The sequence below is a fragment of the Larus michahellis genome, chromosome 1 (assembly GCF_964199755.1).
Source record: "Larus michahellis chromosome 1, bLarMic1.1, whole genome shotgun sequence".
NCBI lineage: Eukaryota > Metazoa > Chordata > Aves > Charadriiformes > Laridae > Larus > Larus michahellis.
Window position 1 is genome coordinate 56,147,975 of NC_133896.1, and position 19,631 is coordinate 56,167,605.

General features: G+C 47.9%; 1 protein-coding gene across 4 annotated transcripts in view; it reads right to left on the minus strand.

Moving 5' to 3' along the window:
- CACNA1I (calcium voltage-gated channel subunit alpha1 I) overlaps positions 1-19,631 on the minus strand; it is a 187,236-nt gene that overhangs the window by 9,890 nt on the left and 157,715 nt on the right. For 2 of the 4 annotated variants that reach the window (XM_074578472.1, XM_074578501.1), the window contains 13 exons: positions 19,249-19,374; positions 18,695-18,784; positions 16,712-16,904; positions 15,455-15,606; positions 13,754-13,863; positions 13,013-13,146; positions 12,189-12,259; positions 8,333-8,411; positions 7,633-7,754; positions 6,545-6,883; positions 5,775-5,921; positions 1,419-1,535; positions 865-1,033 (listed from right to left, as the gene is read on the minus strand). In XM_074578472.1, coding sequence (XP_074434573.1) covers positions 865-1,033; positions 1,419-1,535; positions 5,775-5,921; positions 6,545-6,883; positions 7,633-7,754; positions 8,333-8,411; positions 12,189-12,259; positions 13,013-13,146; positions 13,754-13,863; positions 15,455-15,606; positions 16,712-16,904; positions 18,695-18,784; positions 19,249-19,374 — 1,849 coding nt within the window. The remainder of the gene's footprint in view (positions 1-864; positions 1,034-1,418; positions 1,536-5,774; positions 5,922-6,544; positions 6,884-7,632; positions 7,755-8,332; positions 8,412-12,188; positions 12,260-13,012; positions 13,147-13,753; positions 13,864-15,454; positions 15,607-16,711; positions 16,905-18,694; positions 18,785-19,248; positions 19,375-19,631) is intronic. The other 2 variants (XM_074578481.1, XM_074578492.1) reach the window with 2 other exon arrangements.

Consider the following 19,631-nt stretch of genomic DNA (forward strand, 5'->3'; position numbering starts at 1 on the left):
AAAAGAAATGGGGAGGAGAACAGAAACAGAAAAAAAGAAAAAAAAGTTGAAGAGTCCTCTGATTTGATTTGGTGCCTTTGCTGCTGTTACACCGAGAGTCCTGCAAGTGCAGTGGTACGGAGAGTATTTACTAACACACAATCCTAGCCAAGAAGCCTCAGTCTAGTGTTCACACTATGGGTCCCACTTTCCACACAAGGACCAAAACCTGCACCTGACCTGGAAGATCTAACATGGCTCAGAGCCATGAAGCACCAGCCCGGCTTGCCTCTCCCATTGCTGCTCTTACAGAGAAACGCCGAGCTGTAAAGCCTGGATTCAACTACGTATCACTGCCAGAGGACTTTCATCCTATACCCTGCAAGGCAAGGGATGAAGGGAGATAAATAAACTGGTGGTTTGGGAAACCTGGGGACCGCAAGAGGCCAAAGTGTGCTCAAGAGTAGAACTGGAGCGCTTCCACCAAGGGCAGACATGTATTATGTGTTCCCTGAACCTGTACCTGAGGGGGCAGCAATGTTTTACCATGCCAAGTGAGCACAGTTCATCCAGCTGGCACGTCAGGAGAATCCGTCCCCACTCTTCTCTGACTGCACGTGGGTGCACTACTGTGAGTGGGAATCAGCTCTTTCATGATACTTCATATAGGCAAGTCTAAGGGGGGATATAAGATCTAGCAGCAAAAGAAGAAAACATTCCTCAACTCATTCTTGAAGACTGGCAAACTGAAAGCTAATTCTTGGTTAGTGAAACCCCACGTCACATTAGCTCCATTCCAGGCAGGAGGGCTGCAGGAGAAAGGCAGATGAGCTGAACCAACCGACACTTTCAGCAGACCTGGAGAATGATGAGAGCCGTGCTCACCTTTGGTACTTTCATGCTTTAGCCAAGACTGGACTGAGTTGAAAGGTGTTTTCTCCATTTCACACAGGTAACTGTCCGGGTTTGTAGAGCCATCTGCAGTGGATATTGGGAGCAGGCATTCCCCCAGATCGCCTGCCCCATTGGAGTCAGGGCTGTCCTGGCCATCCTGCTGAAAAAAATTAACAAGGATAAAGCCTTGTGAAATTTAATGGCAGATGACAGAGCAGACTTGTCAAAGCCTCAAGAAGGGCTGCTTCTGAAGATACCTTCAGGCTAGCTAAGAGATGCTCAGGTTTCCAGCCCAAATCCTGTAAATTTAGGCTCATTCAGAGGAAGTTACTGACAGTAGTGAAGAGAACTTTCAAACACATACATCCCTTTTTTTTCCTCCTCAAATCCTTCTCCACTGTATGTCTCTATGAAGAAGCTCTTGAAAAGTGGCCAGAATTTATATTCCTCAGCAGGGACACTTGCATGAATACAGAGCACTTGAAATGAGCAGGGGCAGAAATACAGCGCATGTTGCAATGTGCCCATGACCACCTGGGGCTAACCTTGATCTCCTTAGGACTGAGCTGAGAGGTGCTGCGATTGTCTGACTCATCTCCTAGAAGGATGGAAGAGGACTTGTCTGAGTTGAGGGATAATGCTTCCATTTCAGCCAGCTGGACCTGCAGGAAGGGAAAGGAGCTGTCACAGGTCATGTCTGGCCCCCACATTTAAAGCAGTCACACTGTTTATAATGGATAAGTGAGAGCCTGTAGACCTGAGATCAATTTTAGGTTATATTTCTTGGATACATCAGGTGCTGCCTAACCCAGACCTGGGTTGGGCAGGAGAATCCACTTTTTAATGAAGGTTGAATATATGATCTGCAAGCAACCCACCGCCAGTCCATGCTCCTCTAGTGCCAGAATTGGAGGAAGGAGTCCTGAATCTGTCCCAGCGATACAGCTGGCACAAGGCCCTGCAAGTAAAGCCAGGCAGGGAGGCTGGCTCAGGCCGGTAACAAGGCAGTCTGCTCTGCTGAGGGGTGAGGAGTGGACCCCTCTCTCTGAAGGCGCCACAGACAGCCCTGCTTAAACATGAAGGTGCTTTCATTCCAGGGATAGCCATGCCTCTTGCAGTCCATGCCAGTATCATGCTTTTCATATTCTCTTACCTTCATCACTGAAACCCTGTTTCCCTTCAGCTTCCCTGCGTCTTCTCTCTCCCCTCACCTCTAACTGACCCAAGACCTCAGCTAACACCGTCTCCCATCCTGCTCCCCATCCCTAAACTCACCCTTCCCACCTATTCATGCTTGTGCTCTCTTGCTTTCTGAAGCCAGGTCTGACCACTGCATCTTTCTCATCCCTGAGCCTCAGCTCCGCTCCAGTCCCATGCCTGACCTTGTCTCATCTTTTGGCCTGTTTCATACCACGTGTGCCCCTCCCCATCCTCTTTCCTCCAAGCTTTCGATTCCCCTCTGCCTGACATCTCTTTCCCACAATGCCTGAAAAGAATCTCCTTTTTCTAGTAGCCTAAGCAGCCCTCCTGTGCTTGGCTGGTCTCTAGAGTCCCACCAGTTCCCACCACCAGTACCTGACTCCTGAGAGCTATATTCTGGGTTGTCTCAGTCAGGACAGCTTGCTTCCTGGCCAATTATTTTGTCCTCCCCTGTGTTTGTGTTTGCAAGAGGTGGGTACAGCTTTTGTGCTATAAGAGCAGGTGGAACATTTGGAGAGATGACTCCTTCGAGCTGGGGGGTTGGTGGTTTGTGCCAGTGCCAGAGACTGGAAGAAGTCTCCATCCAAGGGATAATGCACTTTGAATAAACAGTACGGAAAACCAGAGCTGGATTTAAATGAAGGGCACAAATGACATCCTTATTTGGGACATTATTATATTATGGTGCCATTCAACCATGAAGAGACCCCAGAACCAACAACTACTGCTCAGAGCACGGACGCACCGGAGAACCCACAATGAAGTTACGTCAAGCACGCTACACAGGCACCAGTCAGCAACTACTTGCGTAGAGAAACACAGTCTTCATTCAGTCCCACTTAATGCGTGTACTCATCCATTACTCGCCTAAGTGCTTAGTACACCAGAACAGCCTTACAGCTGTGCTTGGAGAGACGCGAGCGTGAAATGTGATAACATCTGCGACTGCCTTCTCCATCCATAAAAAAGGGTTTCAACAAAAGCCAGAATAGTCTGTTCTTCACTGAACTGCTTGCTCACAAATTCTGGCCACCCTGGGATCTACGCAAAAATACATAATCAACAAAGTCATGAACAGCTAAACTGCATGTGCGGAAACAGTTCACCCCTGCTCACTGGCAAACTCCTGCCACTGGCTAAACACGCTATCCATCACCAATACACAGATGTCTAACTGTCAACCAGCCCAAGAGGGAAAGGATACTGATGACAAAAGAAGACACTAGCAGTATGAAAAAAAGATGTTTTGTCCTTAAAGCTTCCTGTACTGCAGAATATTTAAAAATCTTCTGACTAAAGATGAGGAACAAAAAATTAAAAAAATTGCAGTGGGGGCAGAAGGGGATGTTCACTAGGAGCACAATCCATGAAAACTGCCAGGGGCTTCTGAACCGTGCACACATCGCCCTTGGAAAATAACTAGTTGCAGATATAACACAACTTTAAAAGAGCCACGATTACAAAAATCCTGATTTGTACAAATATTTGGTTTGAAAATAAGATGCCAGCAGCGTAACTGGGAAAGACCCTGAGCACTTCTACTCAATGCAACGAAAAGCTTAGCACATATTAATAACTTTGAGCATATGTTTAAGTGTTGTGTCCGTCCACTATGCTCAGCATCTTGATGGATTAAACTACAGATGAAATGGGAGTGAACATTTTTGGCTAATATGTGATTTTTGTCACAGGGGCAGAGTTAAGGGTGATTCGGCAGGCAGCAAGCATGCTATTTTTTTCAAACACACACGTATTGAATAGGACTAGATAAAAGCTGTTTTGCCTATATAACTTGCTGTCAATTGCTTCTGAGACAGTACAATTCTGTCTGCGCGTACAATGCACGTTCGTATACGTCGATGTACCAGAGCACACTATAATTTAATGACTATGTGCACTGCTGGTGTTAGTGCTGGGACAAGCCTAGCTGTGACTCCATGTAGTAATTTCCTGTTGGAATTACCTCAATGTTCTTTATACTATGAAATATGAAGAGAAGGTCATGATCAACCGTGACTTAAAATCCTGAGCTGTAGTTTTGATTCATAGGATCAGAAATAAAATATCTACATTTCACTACTAAAGTTATTCCCGCAGATATAGATCATTTCTTTTCAATTCCGCGTTTTAGATGTATTGAAATATCAATTTTGAAAAATAATTTATGGCTCTGTAGCAGCCGTTAGAAAATATGATCTAAGAATAACTCTTTGGTTTTGATTATTCTGTTAAACTCTTTGCTGTGGTTGTGAGTTGCACTTGAAGATTTTGCTGTCTAGTTTCCTTGCTGGCAAGGTAAGAAAATTTGTTGTTGTCTTTACTCCTAGGCAGGATACTGAAGACTATCTATCTGGAAGGTTTTCAAATGCAGCAAAGTAGCTGCAAATGACTTAATTGGGGGGAAATCATTCTGGAATGTCTTAGAAGACCTGATTTTCTGAGAAGGCTGAGCACCAACTACTGAATATACGGACTTACATAAAGCAATGGAAATTGCAGTTAATTGAAAACTACTTATTTGGCTGCATTAACGCAGCATCCATTTGTGAAGTGTTGCAATACTGATAAACTACAGCAATGTGTGCATTTTGATACTTTCAAAGGGAAGCTATGGGGACAGGCAGACAGCTGAGACTGAAAATGATTTGAGCATCAGAACTAGGCATGTGAAGCCAAATGAAATATTGTTTTCTTCAAACATGATGGAGTAATCTGCCAATGAAAGCCCCCTTCCCAAGTTTCCTGGTTTCTTTATAAGCAATAGCAACATATCAAGTTAGTTATGGAGAAGGAGATGGTGAAGATTGCCACTGATGTACTGATTTACTGTCAGATGAGCCACGCTACTGTTGCAAGTCTGACTGTGACTATAGCACTTAAATACAGTAAAATTATTTCAGAAACAAAATTAATTCTGCTACTCGCCTAACTTCTCCCAGACTACTTTGCTCCTGAAGTTTCACAACCTGAAAAGACTAATTGCTTAGGAAGTAGTTTTCTAAAGATTCTAACTTTAGAAGCACAAGTCTGAGCCATTTGGTGTCCTGCTCTTCGCAACAACCCATTTGTCAAGTCAACAGGTTCTACATCAGAAAAGAGACTCTCAAACTTTCTCAGTGACCCCATTTTTATTTAGTTTTTGCTCAAACTAACTAACTGGTTTTCACCACAAACCAATCCTTGCTCACAGACGGTGACTCTATTCAACAAGGCATTTAAGCATGTGCTTAATTCATCGACCTCAACAGGGAATAAGCAAGCACATCCTTAAAATGAAGACAAAACACATGCTTAAATCTACCACTGAATTGCCCCTGAGTGCCGTCATTGAGGCGAGATCCTTTGAGTCCTCTGTGCAACATGAGCTTGAACCTCTGCTTTTCTTGCAGAATTGAACACAACAAGACCTGCCAGGACACCTCCATAGTCATTTCTCTACAGCTCATTCAGTCCCTCCTGAGCTGTGTCCTGGCACATCTCACCTTTCCACCACCTTAAACATCCCCCTGTGGCTAAGGAGGGCAGGCCTGTACTAGAGGCAGTATCAGCAATTCATGACAGATGTCAAACACAGGTCAACGAGCTCTCTGTCTACACAATCTACAGCCAGGAGCACACATCGGACAACCTGAGGGCACGTGGGTGTGGGTGTGCAGGTCTTGGGGGGAGAGTCCCCTCACGCATCCTCGTACGCAGGTTACCTCTTGCTTGTCATGGTTACACTTCTCGCACATGGCCGGCGAGGAGTAATGATGGAAGACGGAGCCCGATAGGTTATCGATGATCATTAACTCCCCGTCGAAGGAGTCCTTAATAATTAAAGAGACACTGTCCAGCCATAAGTTCTCCTAGGGGACAAGAAAGGGGGGAGGATGGGAGAGATCATTTTAAGAACGCCGAGTTTTTTTGCTTCAAAGTTTCATGTGAATTTGGGGCTGGGTTCTCCACCCTGACTCATCTGGAGCAGCACCTTGTTCTGCAGGTACCTGCACAGGGTCACTGGGAGAGCATTTGCTCCTTGGGGTGTGTAAAGGTGCCAGAGTTCAATGCAAAAAAAAATATAAAAATTGAAGGAGGGACTGTCTTCACTCACTGTCAGTGCGCCACGGCACGGCTCACGCCTCCCTTCCAGCTCTGCTGGAGTGCCTCACTTTTGATCTGCCATTTCACCTTCTCTCTTCTCCTGAGCTCCCCTCTCAAGTTTGCTCCTAACACACTTTTAGCTGATTTGCTCCATCCCTCTTCTGCTGGTCCTCAGGTTCCTACACCATGATGAGAATGAACAGGACCCACTGCTGTCGCATCCTTGTCCCCACACGATGCTACCAACTCAAAAGTCTACTGCTGAAAGCAAACCTCTCACCCTGAGGTGGAAGAGTCTATCTGCTACTGCTAAGCTCTTCTAGGCTCCCCAGCTTCTCCCCACAGCTACTTGCTGCAGTCTGGTTGGTAAGCTCAAAGGTGTACTCACCTGTGCTGGAGAGTAACATCTCATGCACAGACGTCCTTCAGGATCTGTTCTCCCACCACCTCCTCCTGTTCCTGCTCCTTTTCCCTGCCCTGAATTCGGGGAGCCTGACTTGCGGGAGCACAGCCCATGTGCAATTTCCAGCTCAATCTCAGCATCCATCTCCGCATCCTCCTGGGCCTCCTTGTTGCTGTCGTCGAGATGCTTCATGAGCACAGCTACCACCACATTGATGAGGACAAACTGGGCTGTGAGCACAAAGCTGACAAAGTACAGTGGGGAGATGAACTGCAGGTTGCTGAGGCAGCTCCGGTCATCGTGGCTGCAGTCACGCAAGGTATCCTTGAGGGTAAGTTGGGTTTGAGAGGGAATGATGGAAGGAAGGAAGGACTAAAGTAAGAATACAAGCTTGGCTGCTCTTTCTGTCAAAAAACACTGATGCCAATAGAAAGAACAGAGCAAATGTTTCTATCACCCCACACCCTCTGGGATTATGAGGTCCTCAAAAAATCAAGGACACTGTCTGATCATATACTCTCTGCTTCAGAGCAAATATGTGCAAAGGTGTACAGAGCAAACTACTTCCAGACCATCACATGTTGCTGCCACTGTAGCCACACACACGTGAGCAAGAACAAAACTGAGCAGTCTGGTACTGCCTTCTCCCATTCAGACTCAAAAGCACCACATGTGTTCAAAGAACTTTCCTCTCTCTCTGTCCTGAAGGAGGTAAGTATTTATTTTTGATTGTCGTGGTAGCTCTGAAGATGGGTGCCATGTCCAATGCACCTATATTCAGCTTTGATAACAGGCCTTATGACAGTGGATACTCCCTCTTAGCCTGGACAGTCTTCTTGTTCCTCTTAAGGACAATTTTCACTTTTCTCAGCCATATATCTGCAGGACTAGATGAGCCCAAGGTCTGAGTTACTGTGGTGGGGAGGGAGATTTTGGCCCAAGCAGGAACCTTATCTAGCAATTCAGCTCCTGTGCTCCTCCCCTTTTCTAGCCCAAGCACTGCTGAACAGAACACACATCAGAATTTCTCCTTCCCCACAATAAGGACATCCATGCCCCGGAAGCCCTGTTACCTTCATGATCCCATTCCAGTTGTCGCCTGTAGACACCTGGAAGAGTGTGAGGAAGGCCATTCCGAAGTTCTCAAAGGTGGCATGGCGGCTCATGCCCTCACAGGGGTTCTCATCATTGCATACTGAAAGGAAGGGGATTGCAGCTATCAGTGGAGGACGCGCTGCCGGTCCTGAGATCAACAGCAGCAACTGGGGAAGGGGACTTCAGGCTTCTCACAGCCTGGAGACCTGAAGTAATGGCCTCAGCACCCTGCCCAACAGTTGGCTGTTGTCCAGGAATACAGAAAAATCCCTGATGGCCCAGCCCTGGGAGATCAGGCAGTGTAAACAGTTGCCCTGGGGGATCCTCCCCAATGTGATGTTGTGCTGCCTTTCTTCTTGATCAAGATTCCATGGCAAGAGACATAAACAAGCCTTCCTGGAGTTTTTCCTCTAATCTTGAAGGCAATACCAAGGTAGGCAGTGCACAAAAAGTAAAAGTTTAAGAGCGAAAGAGAAACCGGACACTGCTTTTATTTTGTTAGTCTGTTAGGACAATAACAATTTAGAGGTAAATTCCTCTTTTATCGATTACGCATAAGGGAGAATAAAGGCCACCACGTAATTCAGTCCCTTTATTGAGTAAGTACTGATTTTCAGAAACTTCAGCTTCCCAGCAGGTCTGTAGCTCACACTGGAGCATGGTCTGTTTGAGACTTACCCAGTTTTCCAAAGAGCTCCACTCCTAAAGCAGCGTAGATGAAAAAGAGGAGCATGAAAAGCAGTCCAAGGTTTCCCACCTGAAAGCAAATGGCATGGTCAGCCTGTCCCAAAGCCTATTTCACCTGTACAGGCAAATGTTTCTTTCTTTCAAAGCCTGAAGAGAACAGCAGCAAATTCCCATTGTACAAATGCAACCAAACAATTGCTCAGCACTTGGGAAATCACCAGTGACAGCACCAGTTGCAACTGGACTTGAAGGATGCTCTGTTCCCAGTTGCCTCCACTCCAGCACAAGCTCTGGCCTGGGCTGACTGAAGTGCGCAGTTTCTGGGCCAGGTGAAGACAAGCACATGGGAGCAGGGGCCACCAAAGGTGAAGCCATTTTGGCTGGGTGAAGGACAAGCTATGGATTACAGCAGAGAGACATGTCCTGCTGTGCTACATGCCCCGCCAAACTGCCCAAGTCCCTTGAAGCTCATGTGGACAGTGCAATAGCAGTGCTCCAGAAAGAGAGAGACACAGGTACACCAGCTCCTGCATGAACCAGGCAGAGCATGGTGGGGCAAAGCACCAGCCATATGTGGAGGCTACAGCAGGGCTTGTGGAGGGAGTAGGCAGGTGGGAAGGAAGAAGGGTAAAAGAGGCCCTCTTCAAATGTGTGGAGAGGAGGAGAAGAGAGAAGAGGAGACTATGAAGGAGCCAAGAGGGGAAGGAGAGCTTCCTTTGCATCTCATGATGTCAAAGTCTGATTTCTGGGCCTCCAGCAGCTGCTGTTTGGAAACCACATAATGCGAGGATTGCTGCTTCGTGGTGCACAAAGGCAGCAGTGCCATCAGCAACATGGGCACTGCCCCCAAGTCCTCACTCTCACAAATCACTGCTTGCCTCTGAATCTTCTGTCTCCCAACATGTGGGGCAGATGGGTTATATGTGAGGAGCAGGAGGGGGATTTGGAAGAGGTAGGCTGAACAGTAGCAGAAAATGCTAGTAATGGTTAGCACACTGTTGGTGGAACAAGAGAAGGTGGGTAAAAAGTTAAGGACCTAACTGGTATATGGGTATTTTGGAAAAAGTGAACAGTGTCTGGTCTGAACGCATGTGGTCACTGGGCCTTTGTTAGGATCATCCACTTCGGGAGTCTAATTTAGTCATTGCAATTGCTGCGCCATCCAAATTCAGGAGAAAAATGAATGATTCAGCCCACCCACTTCCCTGGGCTGCCAGATCCTGGCTCCTTACATACTCAGTGGAAGGAATTATTTCTGATGACTAAATTGGACACCATAGTAAATGCTCTGAACACACACCTCTGGGTCTGTGTCTACAGGGTGTTAAGAAAAATAAGTTAATAAAACTTAGATAAGGGCTAAATTTCCAAAGGGCTCTTTAAAATTAAAGCTCTATTCACTATTAAGAATTGTTGCAGTATAACAAAGACAGGAAGGGAATTGAAACAGGACAACTGGAGACGCCTTATATGCCGTTAGCAAGCCAAAATCCCTGTTGTGAGTCTGTGCTCTAGGAACACAAAGAGAAAGGTCGAGAGGAGGAAAAAGCGCAAGGGAAAGGACAGCTTATTTTAAATGGCTTCTTTTGGCAAAGCCAATAAATCTTGGAGAATAATATTACAGATAATTCAATTGTCCCCTGAAGACTCAGTGTATAAAATATGGAGACTGAATTCAATCTTTTAACAGTGAAACGGAGGGATTTTAGCCCTGCTTTAAGGGCAGATTTTTACACAACTTTAACTATGAAGTGATTTTTGATCCCACTGTTCTATAACTTTATTAAATTAAGACAACCTGGAAGCAAAAGCCAATCAATAGAAAGTGGAATGATGATAGGCTTTGATGCTGCAAGGGTTGAGCACCGCTTGGTATTACCTTCCAGGGAATACCTGGAGGCCAGACCTTTAGCCATCTGCTTGTGAGGGTTTTGTGGCGGATATTAATGACCTCCAAAAGACCTGACCTATCATCTTGGTTAGCAAAGGAGCTGTAGGTGAATGTGAGAGAGAAAAGCCAGAATTTATAAAGTATGGAAGAATACACATGTGGTTTGTGGCTAGGACCAGACAGCAGGGCTCAGAGGCTTGACTTTGCTATACTGAGCAAAACACGTCACTGCCTGATGACTCAGTTTCTCCATCTACATGACAGCAATATGAACGTTTCCTCCTCTCCTATTTATTCTTTATATTTTGGGGGTCCTCAAACCAGGACAAAGTTGAGTGTCACCATTTAAGTGCAAATATACTGCAGAGTCCTCTTACTGAGGGCTTCTGGATACTGCTTCAGCCAGTTCTTAATATCTGTGTGCTGCATTTATCTGGGTTGCAGAATAAACATGCCACGGACATGTGGATGCTGGATCTGGAGACCTACTCCATTTCCGATCCTCGTCTGAGAAAAATCAGCTGTTGTGGCTCCTGGAACGGAAAAGAGCAAGGGGCAAAGAAGCTGCACTGAGCCAGCCTGGGGCAGCAGAGACAGAACTAAAAAAAGTTACTGGCCCAATGCTGCCTGCTATAAGAACACCCTTAATCTCCTGTTCCTTCCATTGCCCAATGTATCTCAGCCCTCAAATCTCCGAGATGACGATATTATTATATACCCTACATATGAATTATATAATTATTATCATTAGACAAACCCACAAATTATTACTGTTTAATAAAAAGCACGGGAGAGCAGACAGAGCTCAGGATCCGTAAAAGATCACAGTGTTTCCCCCTCTCTTTTGTGCCACGCAATTCCTCTCATGCAGATTGACATTTATTGTCACCAACATCAGAAGCAAACTCCTTGGGTAACTACTCCTGCTGTTTTCAGATTGATTCTCAGCTCTGCATCACTCACCGAGACTGGCACATTAGCTGATAAATCAACTGACAAATGCCCGTGCATTTTGATATCATGCAAGATAGCTGCCTGCTCGGGGCCTGCCAGGGGAATGGTCTGATGTATGATCAGCAGAGCCACTTGGTGCCATTACGTCTTGCTTAACCGTTCTCTCTCGAGGATCCAAAAGGAAAGGGAGCAGTCTCCCTGGCTGCTCATCCATCACGGAGGATCCTCACAGTGGGCTTGAAGCCTGTGTAAAGCACCGTGTCAGCATCTCATTCGGGAACAGCTGCCGCTCACAGCTCATGAAATCCTTCTGTCTAGCTGTCTTGCAGTAGACACTTAACTGCCGGCTGTGTGAGCCACAACAGAGCGCGTCACTGCTTCTCATACATGAGAGGCTCAGAAACACAAAGGGATCCAGGAGGAGAAAGGAAGAAAAGAAAGTAGGAAGGGGGAGGCACTGACTAAGAAAAGGAGTGATCGGAGTGCGAATGAAAGAGAGGGGGAAAAGAGGAGCACATGTGGGGAAGGGTGAGAGGGGCAGGGACGCAAAGACCTCCTTTGCTGCTGAAATGGCTGCCAGTCACTCTTCCCTCCTTATGGAGAGGGGGGAGAGAAGCTGGGGACTAGCTGCAAGGAGTTATACACTAGCTAGATGTGATGGGAAGAAATCTGCCTTTATCCAGGGGCCAAGCCTTATTTCATTCACCCACTGGAAAACAGAGACATGAGGTGAGCTGTACCCTCGTGACTGACATGATAACCTGGACAACATCTATCTGAGGAGAGCTGTACCCCCATGACTGACATGAAAACTTGGACATCACCTTCAGGCAGTTGCCTGCACAGCACAGTAGACACCACCTCTGATACTCCACAAGAATCAGCCCTTTGGAAAAAGGACACATGGCAGTAGGGCTGGACTAGATGACCTTTAAAGGTCCCTTCCAGTGCAAACTATTCTATGGTAAAAGGAGAGTCTTTGGGGCAGTTGCTCTCTTTTACCTGTGGCAGGGCTTGAACAACTGTATCCAGCAGTGCTCGCATTCCTGTGGCCATCTTCAGTAGCTTCAGAACTGCCACAACAAGCACAAGAGAAGGATCTCTCAGACTGAGCTCAGAAGGTCCATCCTTTGTGTGACTCACTAATGGCAGTAGCACAAGACAGATGTCCTGTCTCCCCTTGCCCTAGAAAAACTCTGTTTTTCCCCTTGACACCCTCTTCTCTCTTTGCCCACTTCTTTTGACTGCACGACCCCAGTGGTTCCTTCTCTTCCAGTGCATTTCCTTCTTACTAAATACTCTGTTTCTGGTACCCATGCCTATTGGGCTTCTTCTGCTCCACCCAGACAGTCTGGCCAAGAGCTCTCTTTCTCCCAGCACTGCATATCACAATTCTCCCTCTGCTCTGATTTTTCATTCCATCACTTTCTTTTCCTCTGGCCACCATCTGCTAAGGCAGCTTAGCGCATCTTGGCTACCACCAGGAATATTCAGTATTCAGTCCCCTCCCTTCAAACTTCAACCTGCTTGGTGGCCCCTTCTCCAAACACCACTGCCATACTTGCCCCATAAAAGAGTAACAGGGAAAGTTCATCTCTCACATGATCTGCTCACCTCCTGTTAAATCCACTGCATATAAATGCCTGGCTTAAGGAAGCCAGAAAGCCTTAACCTCCAGGCTGTCCTCCGTCACATCCCCTGCCTCCCTCCCAGGGCTAGAGACAAGGGGGATCCCATGACTCTACAGCCACTGCTCAGTGGGTCATGGCACCAACTCCCACTCCATGGCCACCTACACCCCTGCCTCCGGCCAGTGTTTCTCTCACCCCGGGCGATGCGCAGCACCCTCATGATCCGGATGATAGTGGGATTAATTGGGAGAGCAGCATTGATTTCAATCTCTTCCAACGTGATGCCCATGACAGACAGCAGCACAATGGCCAGATCTAGCTGGTTCCACCTTAAGAAGAAAAATTGAAGAGAATAAAAGAAGATGGAGTTTTTCCATTTCCCTGAAAAAGAAAGTGAATTGTCCCCACTTTAACTTAAATATTTCTTTATGTATGAATTCAAGGCCCCACTCTGAGCCAGCCTATGTGGGCTTTTGCAGACAAACAGAGATACACTTTGCACACACCCTGAGCAGCCAGAGGCAAGCCAGCCTGATCTGAAAGCATGGAGCTCTGTTACTATGGTGCTATGCTTTGACTAATGGGCTCTGCTTTTTATGGCCTTACTACCTCGAATCAGCTTCGCTATATATGTTCTGCTTCAGCATGCTCCCAGTTTGCCCCAAGGGCAGGAAAAAATGGCTTTTTCTAACCCCACCTGCTTTGCTTTCTAGCCTAACCAGCAGATGCCAACCAAGAGGCAGTTTTTGGACAACTCTTACTATTGCCTAGGCACCGTGGCTCACACAGGCTGAGGCTAAGTCCATGCTGTGCAGAACTGGGAGGCAGTCAGGGCACTCTGCTACCACCTCATGCTCCAGATAGGGACCCATCCTCAAAACCTCCACCCCAAACCCAGTTGTCCCACAGCCATGGTTGGCATAATTCTCTGCTCACCTGTCTTTGAAGAATCGCCGCAGACCAAATGCCACCAGCTTGAGGACTGCCTCCAACACAAAGACAGTGGTGAACAGGTAGTTGCAGTACTTGAGGGCGGTCTCCAAAGACTGCCAGCAGAAAGAGAGGGTAAAGAACTGAGGGAAAGCAACATCAAGCACATAACCTGGCGGGGGGGACGACGGACTCTCCTGAGTGCCGGGAGTTCATTAGGAGGTAGGGGAGCTGTCCCATGCCTCCTACCTACTTGAATGTGGAGGCTACCTACTAAGGGCAACCATGAGCTGGCCGCTCTGCCCCATGCTGTTCTCGGGATCACTTATTGCTCCTTTCTCCTGTACTGCTCAGCAAAACAGGGAGGCAGCTGTTGCAGGAATAATCCACCAAGTACCACCAGCCTGCTCCTCTGCCAGTAGCCCATGCCACCTAGATGCCACCATGTTAATGGCACTGGCACAGCTATCAATCAGAAGTGAGGCACGAAGGTTATTCCATTTGTGGACATGTGTTATCCCTAATGGGAGAGAACCCCTCTGTGCCATGGTCTGGGGCAGGCAAATGGTAGCACTTTGTACTGGAAGGGTTTGAAGAGCTTTGGCAAGATTCTTTAGCAGAGCCTGACAGCAGGCTGGCATGGCTGGACCTGCATTCCCGGGGAAGGAGCTGAGGAGTGAGGAAGACAAATGACTTCTTCAGGAACAAAGGCCTGACACGAGGATGACAACAGATAAAGGTTGAGAGTTCCTGCAGAGTAAAACTAGGCACCATCTCAAGGGCAAGATGGGCAAGAAACAGAGGAGACTGGCAGTGGATTTGAATGAGGACAGACAGATTCAGTTCCTGATCAAAGCATGAGCTACCTTGGATGGCATCTGCATAGGCACACGGGCCATCACCTCAACCAAGGGTCTCCTGAAGAGAAAAATGAAATGCCACCAGGCAGGTGTCATGATGAATGCTTTGTCTACATATGGAGGCAGAAAGCTCCTTTGATATGTGCAGCATACTTTTTTTCCATCAGAGGCATCTAGAGCTTTGCCAGGAATACTAAGAGGTACCTGGTCTTCCCCAACCAAAGTATAGACCTTATTTTGCCTTCAAGGCCCTTTGCTGGGAATCAGCCCCTGCAGCTGAGAGGCTCTGCTCAGTGCTTTGGCTCTGCAGCTTCTCTTATGCAAAAAAGGTGGTTTGGTAGACATCCCATCCCATGACAAACAACCAGCTACTCTAGTCCTCTCAGCTTAGGCCTTATGGCAGGAGAATTGAACTGACATTTGGAAAACTGATGCAAAGCCTGAAGCTCACAGGAAAATGCTGTTTCCATCACTCCTCCTGTTAGGATCCAGGGGAACATATAATCAGACCAGGTAGCTAAATTTGGGTGACCCACATACCCATTTAATAATATAAAGCACACAGACTTAATCGCACTGTGCTTTCTAGAGGCCCGACTCTTACCGAAATACTTTATCTCTATTGATTTTAATGGATAACAAGTGTCTGAGTAGGGGCTACCTTTCTGGATATATACGAAACTCTTCACATAACTTTGCCTACTACATTAACTCTTGCAACACTTTAATGATACTTTTTAGAGGCATTCAAGTATCCTACCTATTCTGGTGGGCAGTGGTCATCAAAAAGCTGTAGAAAGATAACATAATGACTAGAGGCAGGGCTTATCTCCGTGATCTCACTCACCACAGGTTGGTTGTAGTGCTCCAAGGACATAGTGACCACGTTGAGGCAGATGATGAAAGTGATGAAGATGTCCAGGTAGTGGCTGGTGCAGACCGAATGAATAAGGAGGCGTATGGGGCAGTAGGTAGCATAGTACGGCAAACGCTGCGCCTCTTCAGTGGAAAGAGGGAGATGGGCAGAATTAGGAAGAAATTGGAAGAAAGAGAGAAATGGGTAAGAAACACTGAGGAGGGAGCAGGCATAAAAGTGGTGATAGGTGTTGAAAGAAAAGGGAATGACGTGGGAGAGAGAAAGAACCGAAAAGGACAGATAAAAGATAGGGGACATAGGAAGGAGGGGAAAAAAAGCAAAAAAGAGGAAAGTAGAAGTGGGGAAAAATAAGTAGAAAAAAGAGAAGGAAAGGAATGCTAGAAAGAAAATCTGTTAGTCTATGTTTGTGGAATGGTGCTAAATCAGCATTTCATGCCTCGACAAATTAAGATCGCAAATGATAAAAGGGAGCAGATGGTTCCAGGAGAGGCCCCGGGGTGTCACAGAAGAGAGGGAAAAACTGGAGCAGAGGAAGGGAAAGCATGCCCACAGGCTGTGAATGGAAGAAAACCATCAGTCTGGGGTAGTAGGGATGATTTCCAGGGGCAGGTATGCTTTTGCAATTTTTGTCTAAAGGTAATACAGAAGAGGACAGAAACACCGGGAAGAGGGCTTGCTTCACCCCAGAGGGTCTGGGACCCCAAGGAGTGACACCACAACATTGATGGAAAGCGCCAGGAACCAAACACAGGGGTCTTCCTCTTTTTTTTTTTTCCCCTCCCTCTTCTTTAAATTTGGGTTTAAACACAAAGGATGTTTTGTGGTCTGTCCACATCTTCCCCAAACACCATCTGGGTTGCGGGAAGCCCAGGTGGGACTATCCCAAGCCCAGGAGGTGTACCAATGCGTGCACATCCTGTGTCAACAGTGCACGCCAGCACGTGCACAGGGGTACTTTTGATACAGGTAATCTCCTGAGAGGCAGGGTGCTAAAACCCCAGTGGCTTCTCTGGAGTCCCAACAGACCTCATCAGCCACCCCTCTTCCCCAGACCGCCCTGGTGATGTGTGTAGTGACACGGCAGTGGCGCGGGGAGGAAGGCTGAGAGCGCAGCCACAAGCAATGCATTTTGGAGACCAGTCCGTTGGGAAAGAAAAAGAAGAGGAGAAGGTTTTTCTCAGAAAACCTTGGCCTACGAACCGACCAAACACTTAGGCTGTGCCTTACTCCTTCGCTTCTTCTCCAGGCGGCGCAGGCGCTTCTCCTCCCGCCGGCGTGCCTCCTCAGCCTCCTGGTGCTGCCGGCACTTGTGAAAGTTCTCCACCACCACCCCCACGAACATGTTGAGCACAAAGAAGCTGACAATGAGGAGGAAGGAGATGAAGTAGAGGAGCATCCAGGGGTTGTTGTTGGTCACTGGCTGGAGGAGGAGGGAGAACAGAGGCAGTCAATTGGATGGATGTGTACTGGTATGGAAATGAAGGGGGTGGGACCTGCCATGGTGACTGGCTGCTGGGGAGATGGGGAGGGGTTATGGAAATTAGGGGAGTGGGCTGGGAAGAGCTGGGGCTACAGGCAAGGCAGTTTGTAATTGCCTAACTGGATTTCAGCATCAGCTGGCGGTTGGTGGAGTGGTTGGGAGTCAAGGACACAGCATCATCCACAATTCAGGCAAACCCCAGCCGCAGGTCAAATACAGAATCACAGAATGGCAGGGGTTGGAAGGGACCTTCAGAGATCATCTAGTCCAACCCCCCTGCCAGAGCAGGGTCACCTAGAGCAGGTTGCACAGGAACGCATCCAGGCGGGTTTTGAATATCTCCAGAGGAGACTCCACAACCTCTCTGGGCAGCCTGTTCCAGTGCTCTCCCACCCTCAAAGTAAGGAAGTTTTTCCTTATCTTCATATGGAATTTCCTGTGTTCCAGTTTGTGCCCGTTGCCCCTTGTCCTGTCGCTGGGCACCACTGAAAAGAGTCTGGCCCTGTCCTCTTGACACCCACCGTTTAGATATTTATAAGCATTGATGACATCCCCTCTCAGTCTTCTCTTCTCCAGGATAAATAGACCCAGGTCTCTCAGCTTCTCCTCATAAGAGAGATGCTCCAGTCCCCTGATGATCTTCATAGCCCTCCGCTGGACTCTCTCCAGTAGTTCCTTGTTTTTCTTGAACTGGGGAGCCCAGAATTGGACAAGACGCTCCAGATGTGGCCTCACCAGGGCAGAGTAGAGGGGAAGGATGACCTCCCTCGACCTGCTGGCCATGCTGTATTTAATGCACCCCAAGATACCATTGTCCTTCTTGGACACAAGGGCACATTGCTGGCTCATGGTCAACTTGTTGTCCACCAGGACTCCCAGGTCCCTCTCTACAAAGCTGCTTTACAGCAGGTCAAGCCCTACCCTGTACTGGTGCATGGGCCTCCTCCCCAAGAGCAGGACCCTACAGTTGCCTTTGTTGAACTTCATTAAGTTCCTCTTCACCCAACTCTCTAGCCTATGTACAACACCAGTATGTGGTAAAATGAGTGGTCCAGGCACCAGGAACACCTTTGGCTCGAGGGCGAGTACAGACCACATCCACACACCACCAAAAGGGCAATGAGAGCAGAAGAGAATTGTCATTCAGGCTCAGAGAGAAAGGAGGCCCTGACTTTGACTGGGGCTCCTGACAAAAAGCATACAAATCCAACAGCGGTGCACCTTGTGCAGAGCTGCAGAGGTAAATGGAGCATCATCCCTGAGGTTCAAGGCGGTGGTACTGCATCCCATGGCAGGTGCCTACAATGGACACTATCAAGGTCATTGCCTTAGCAGTAGAAGAATATGGATGCAGTGGGCAGCAGCCCAACAGTACCTGCTTTACAGGGTATTAAAATAGCCATCTGTGGGCCAGGAGGGAGCCAGCATGCCCAGAAAGGCACATGGCATTGTTCCTCTGTCATTGCAAATAGATAAAGGCTTGCTGTGAGATCCAAACTGAGTAGGGGGTGAGAATTAATACAGATGCACACTGCACAGCCACAGCTGCACCTCCCTGAATGGACCAGGCATGCCCCTGCCCCCTTGAAATAGGTGAGCAAGGATTCAGAAGGGCCCTGGAAGGAACTCTTAGTTTGAGGGAGGTATCTGAAGCAGAATGTTAAAGCATGTTTCTGCCTTACTAGCCCGAGGAAAGTCAAAAAGGTCCTTTCACAAGGAATTCTTCATACCTGCTGGTCAACAGCCACAGCATCTAGTCCATTATACATAATATTGACCCAGCCATCCTTGGAAGCCAGAACAAAGAGGGACATCAGAGCCTGCAACATACAAAGCAAAGGCAGATGTGGAGCAGGTGCATCTGGCAGGCTGGGAAAAAAAATTGTGGGTTTATGCTCTAACACACACAGCACTGAAACACTCTTCCTGCCTGTGTTTCTGCACACATCAAAACCGTGTCCTTCCCCCGTGGAGGAGAGGGAGGAGGGGACAGGAAGCCATGTGCAGCCAGACCCACCACAGGAAAGAGGTTGTGAAGAACATCTGCTTTGTGGCAGGAAAAAAATCAAGCTCTCTGCTGCCACCGCTTTTCTTTCACCTGCATCCCGATACCGACCCACTAGTGACACAGCTTCTGCATGGATACCCATGCCAAATAACCGCCCCTTGGCCCAGGGACCAGATTTCCAGGCACCGCATCTGTGCCACAGGGAGGGCTACTTATAGGAGGAGACAAACCCCGTGCTGGATTCCCATCACAGAAAGGGGCTGTGGACACACTCACCTGTCCCAGGTTGTCGAAGTTATACTTGTGGTGCACCCACTTGTAGTTGGCGGCCACGCAGTCAGACCGGTTGGTGATGTTCCTGATGTCAACTCCCAGGCAGTGGTAGAACTTGCCCTTGAAGAGCTGCAGGAGGGGAGTGACCCCATCAGCCCCTTTCCCCACAGGGCTCCCCACACTCCCTGGGATGCGCAGAAGCTCCCGAGACGTTGGGTGGGCTGCAGGACTGCAAGCCAGGTGGAGCATGACAGGTTGGGAGGACCACCAACACGACGTGGAGCACAGGCTCAAACACTGATAAGGAGTCAGGGCCACCCTTGTAAACCCACACGTGGCTTTTCAGCCTCTTCCATTGTCCCAGGCCAGCAGTGACTGTAGGCCCT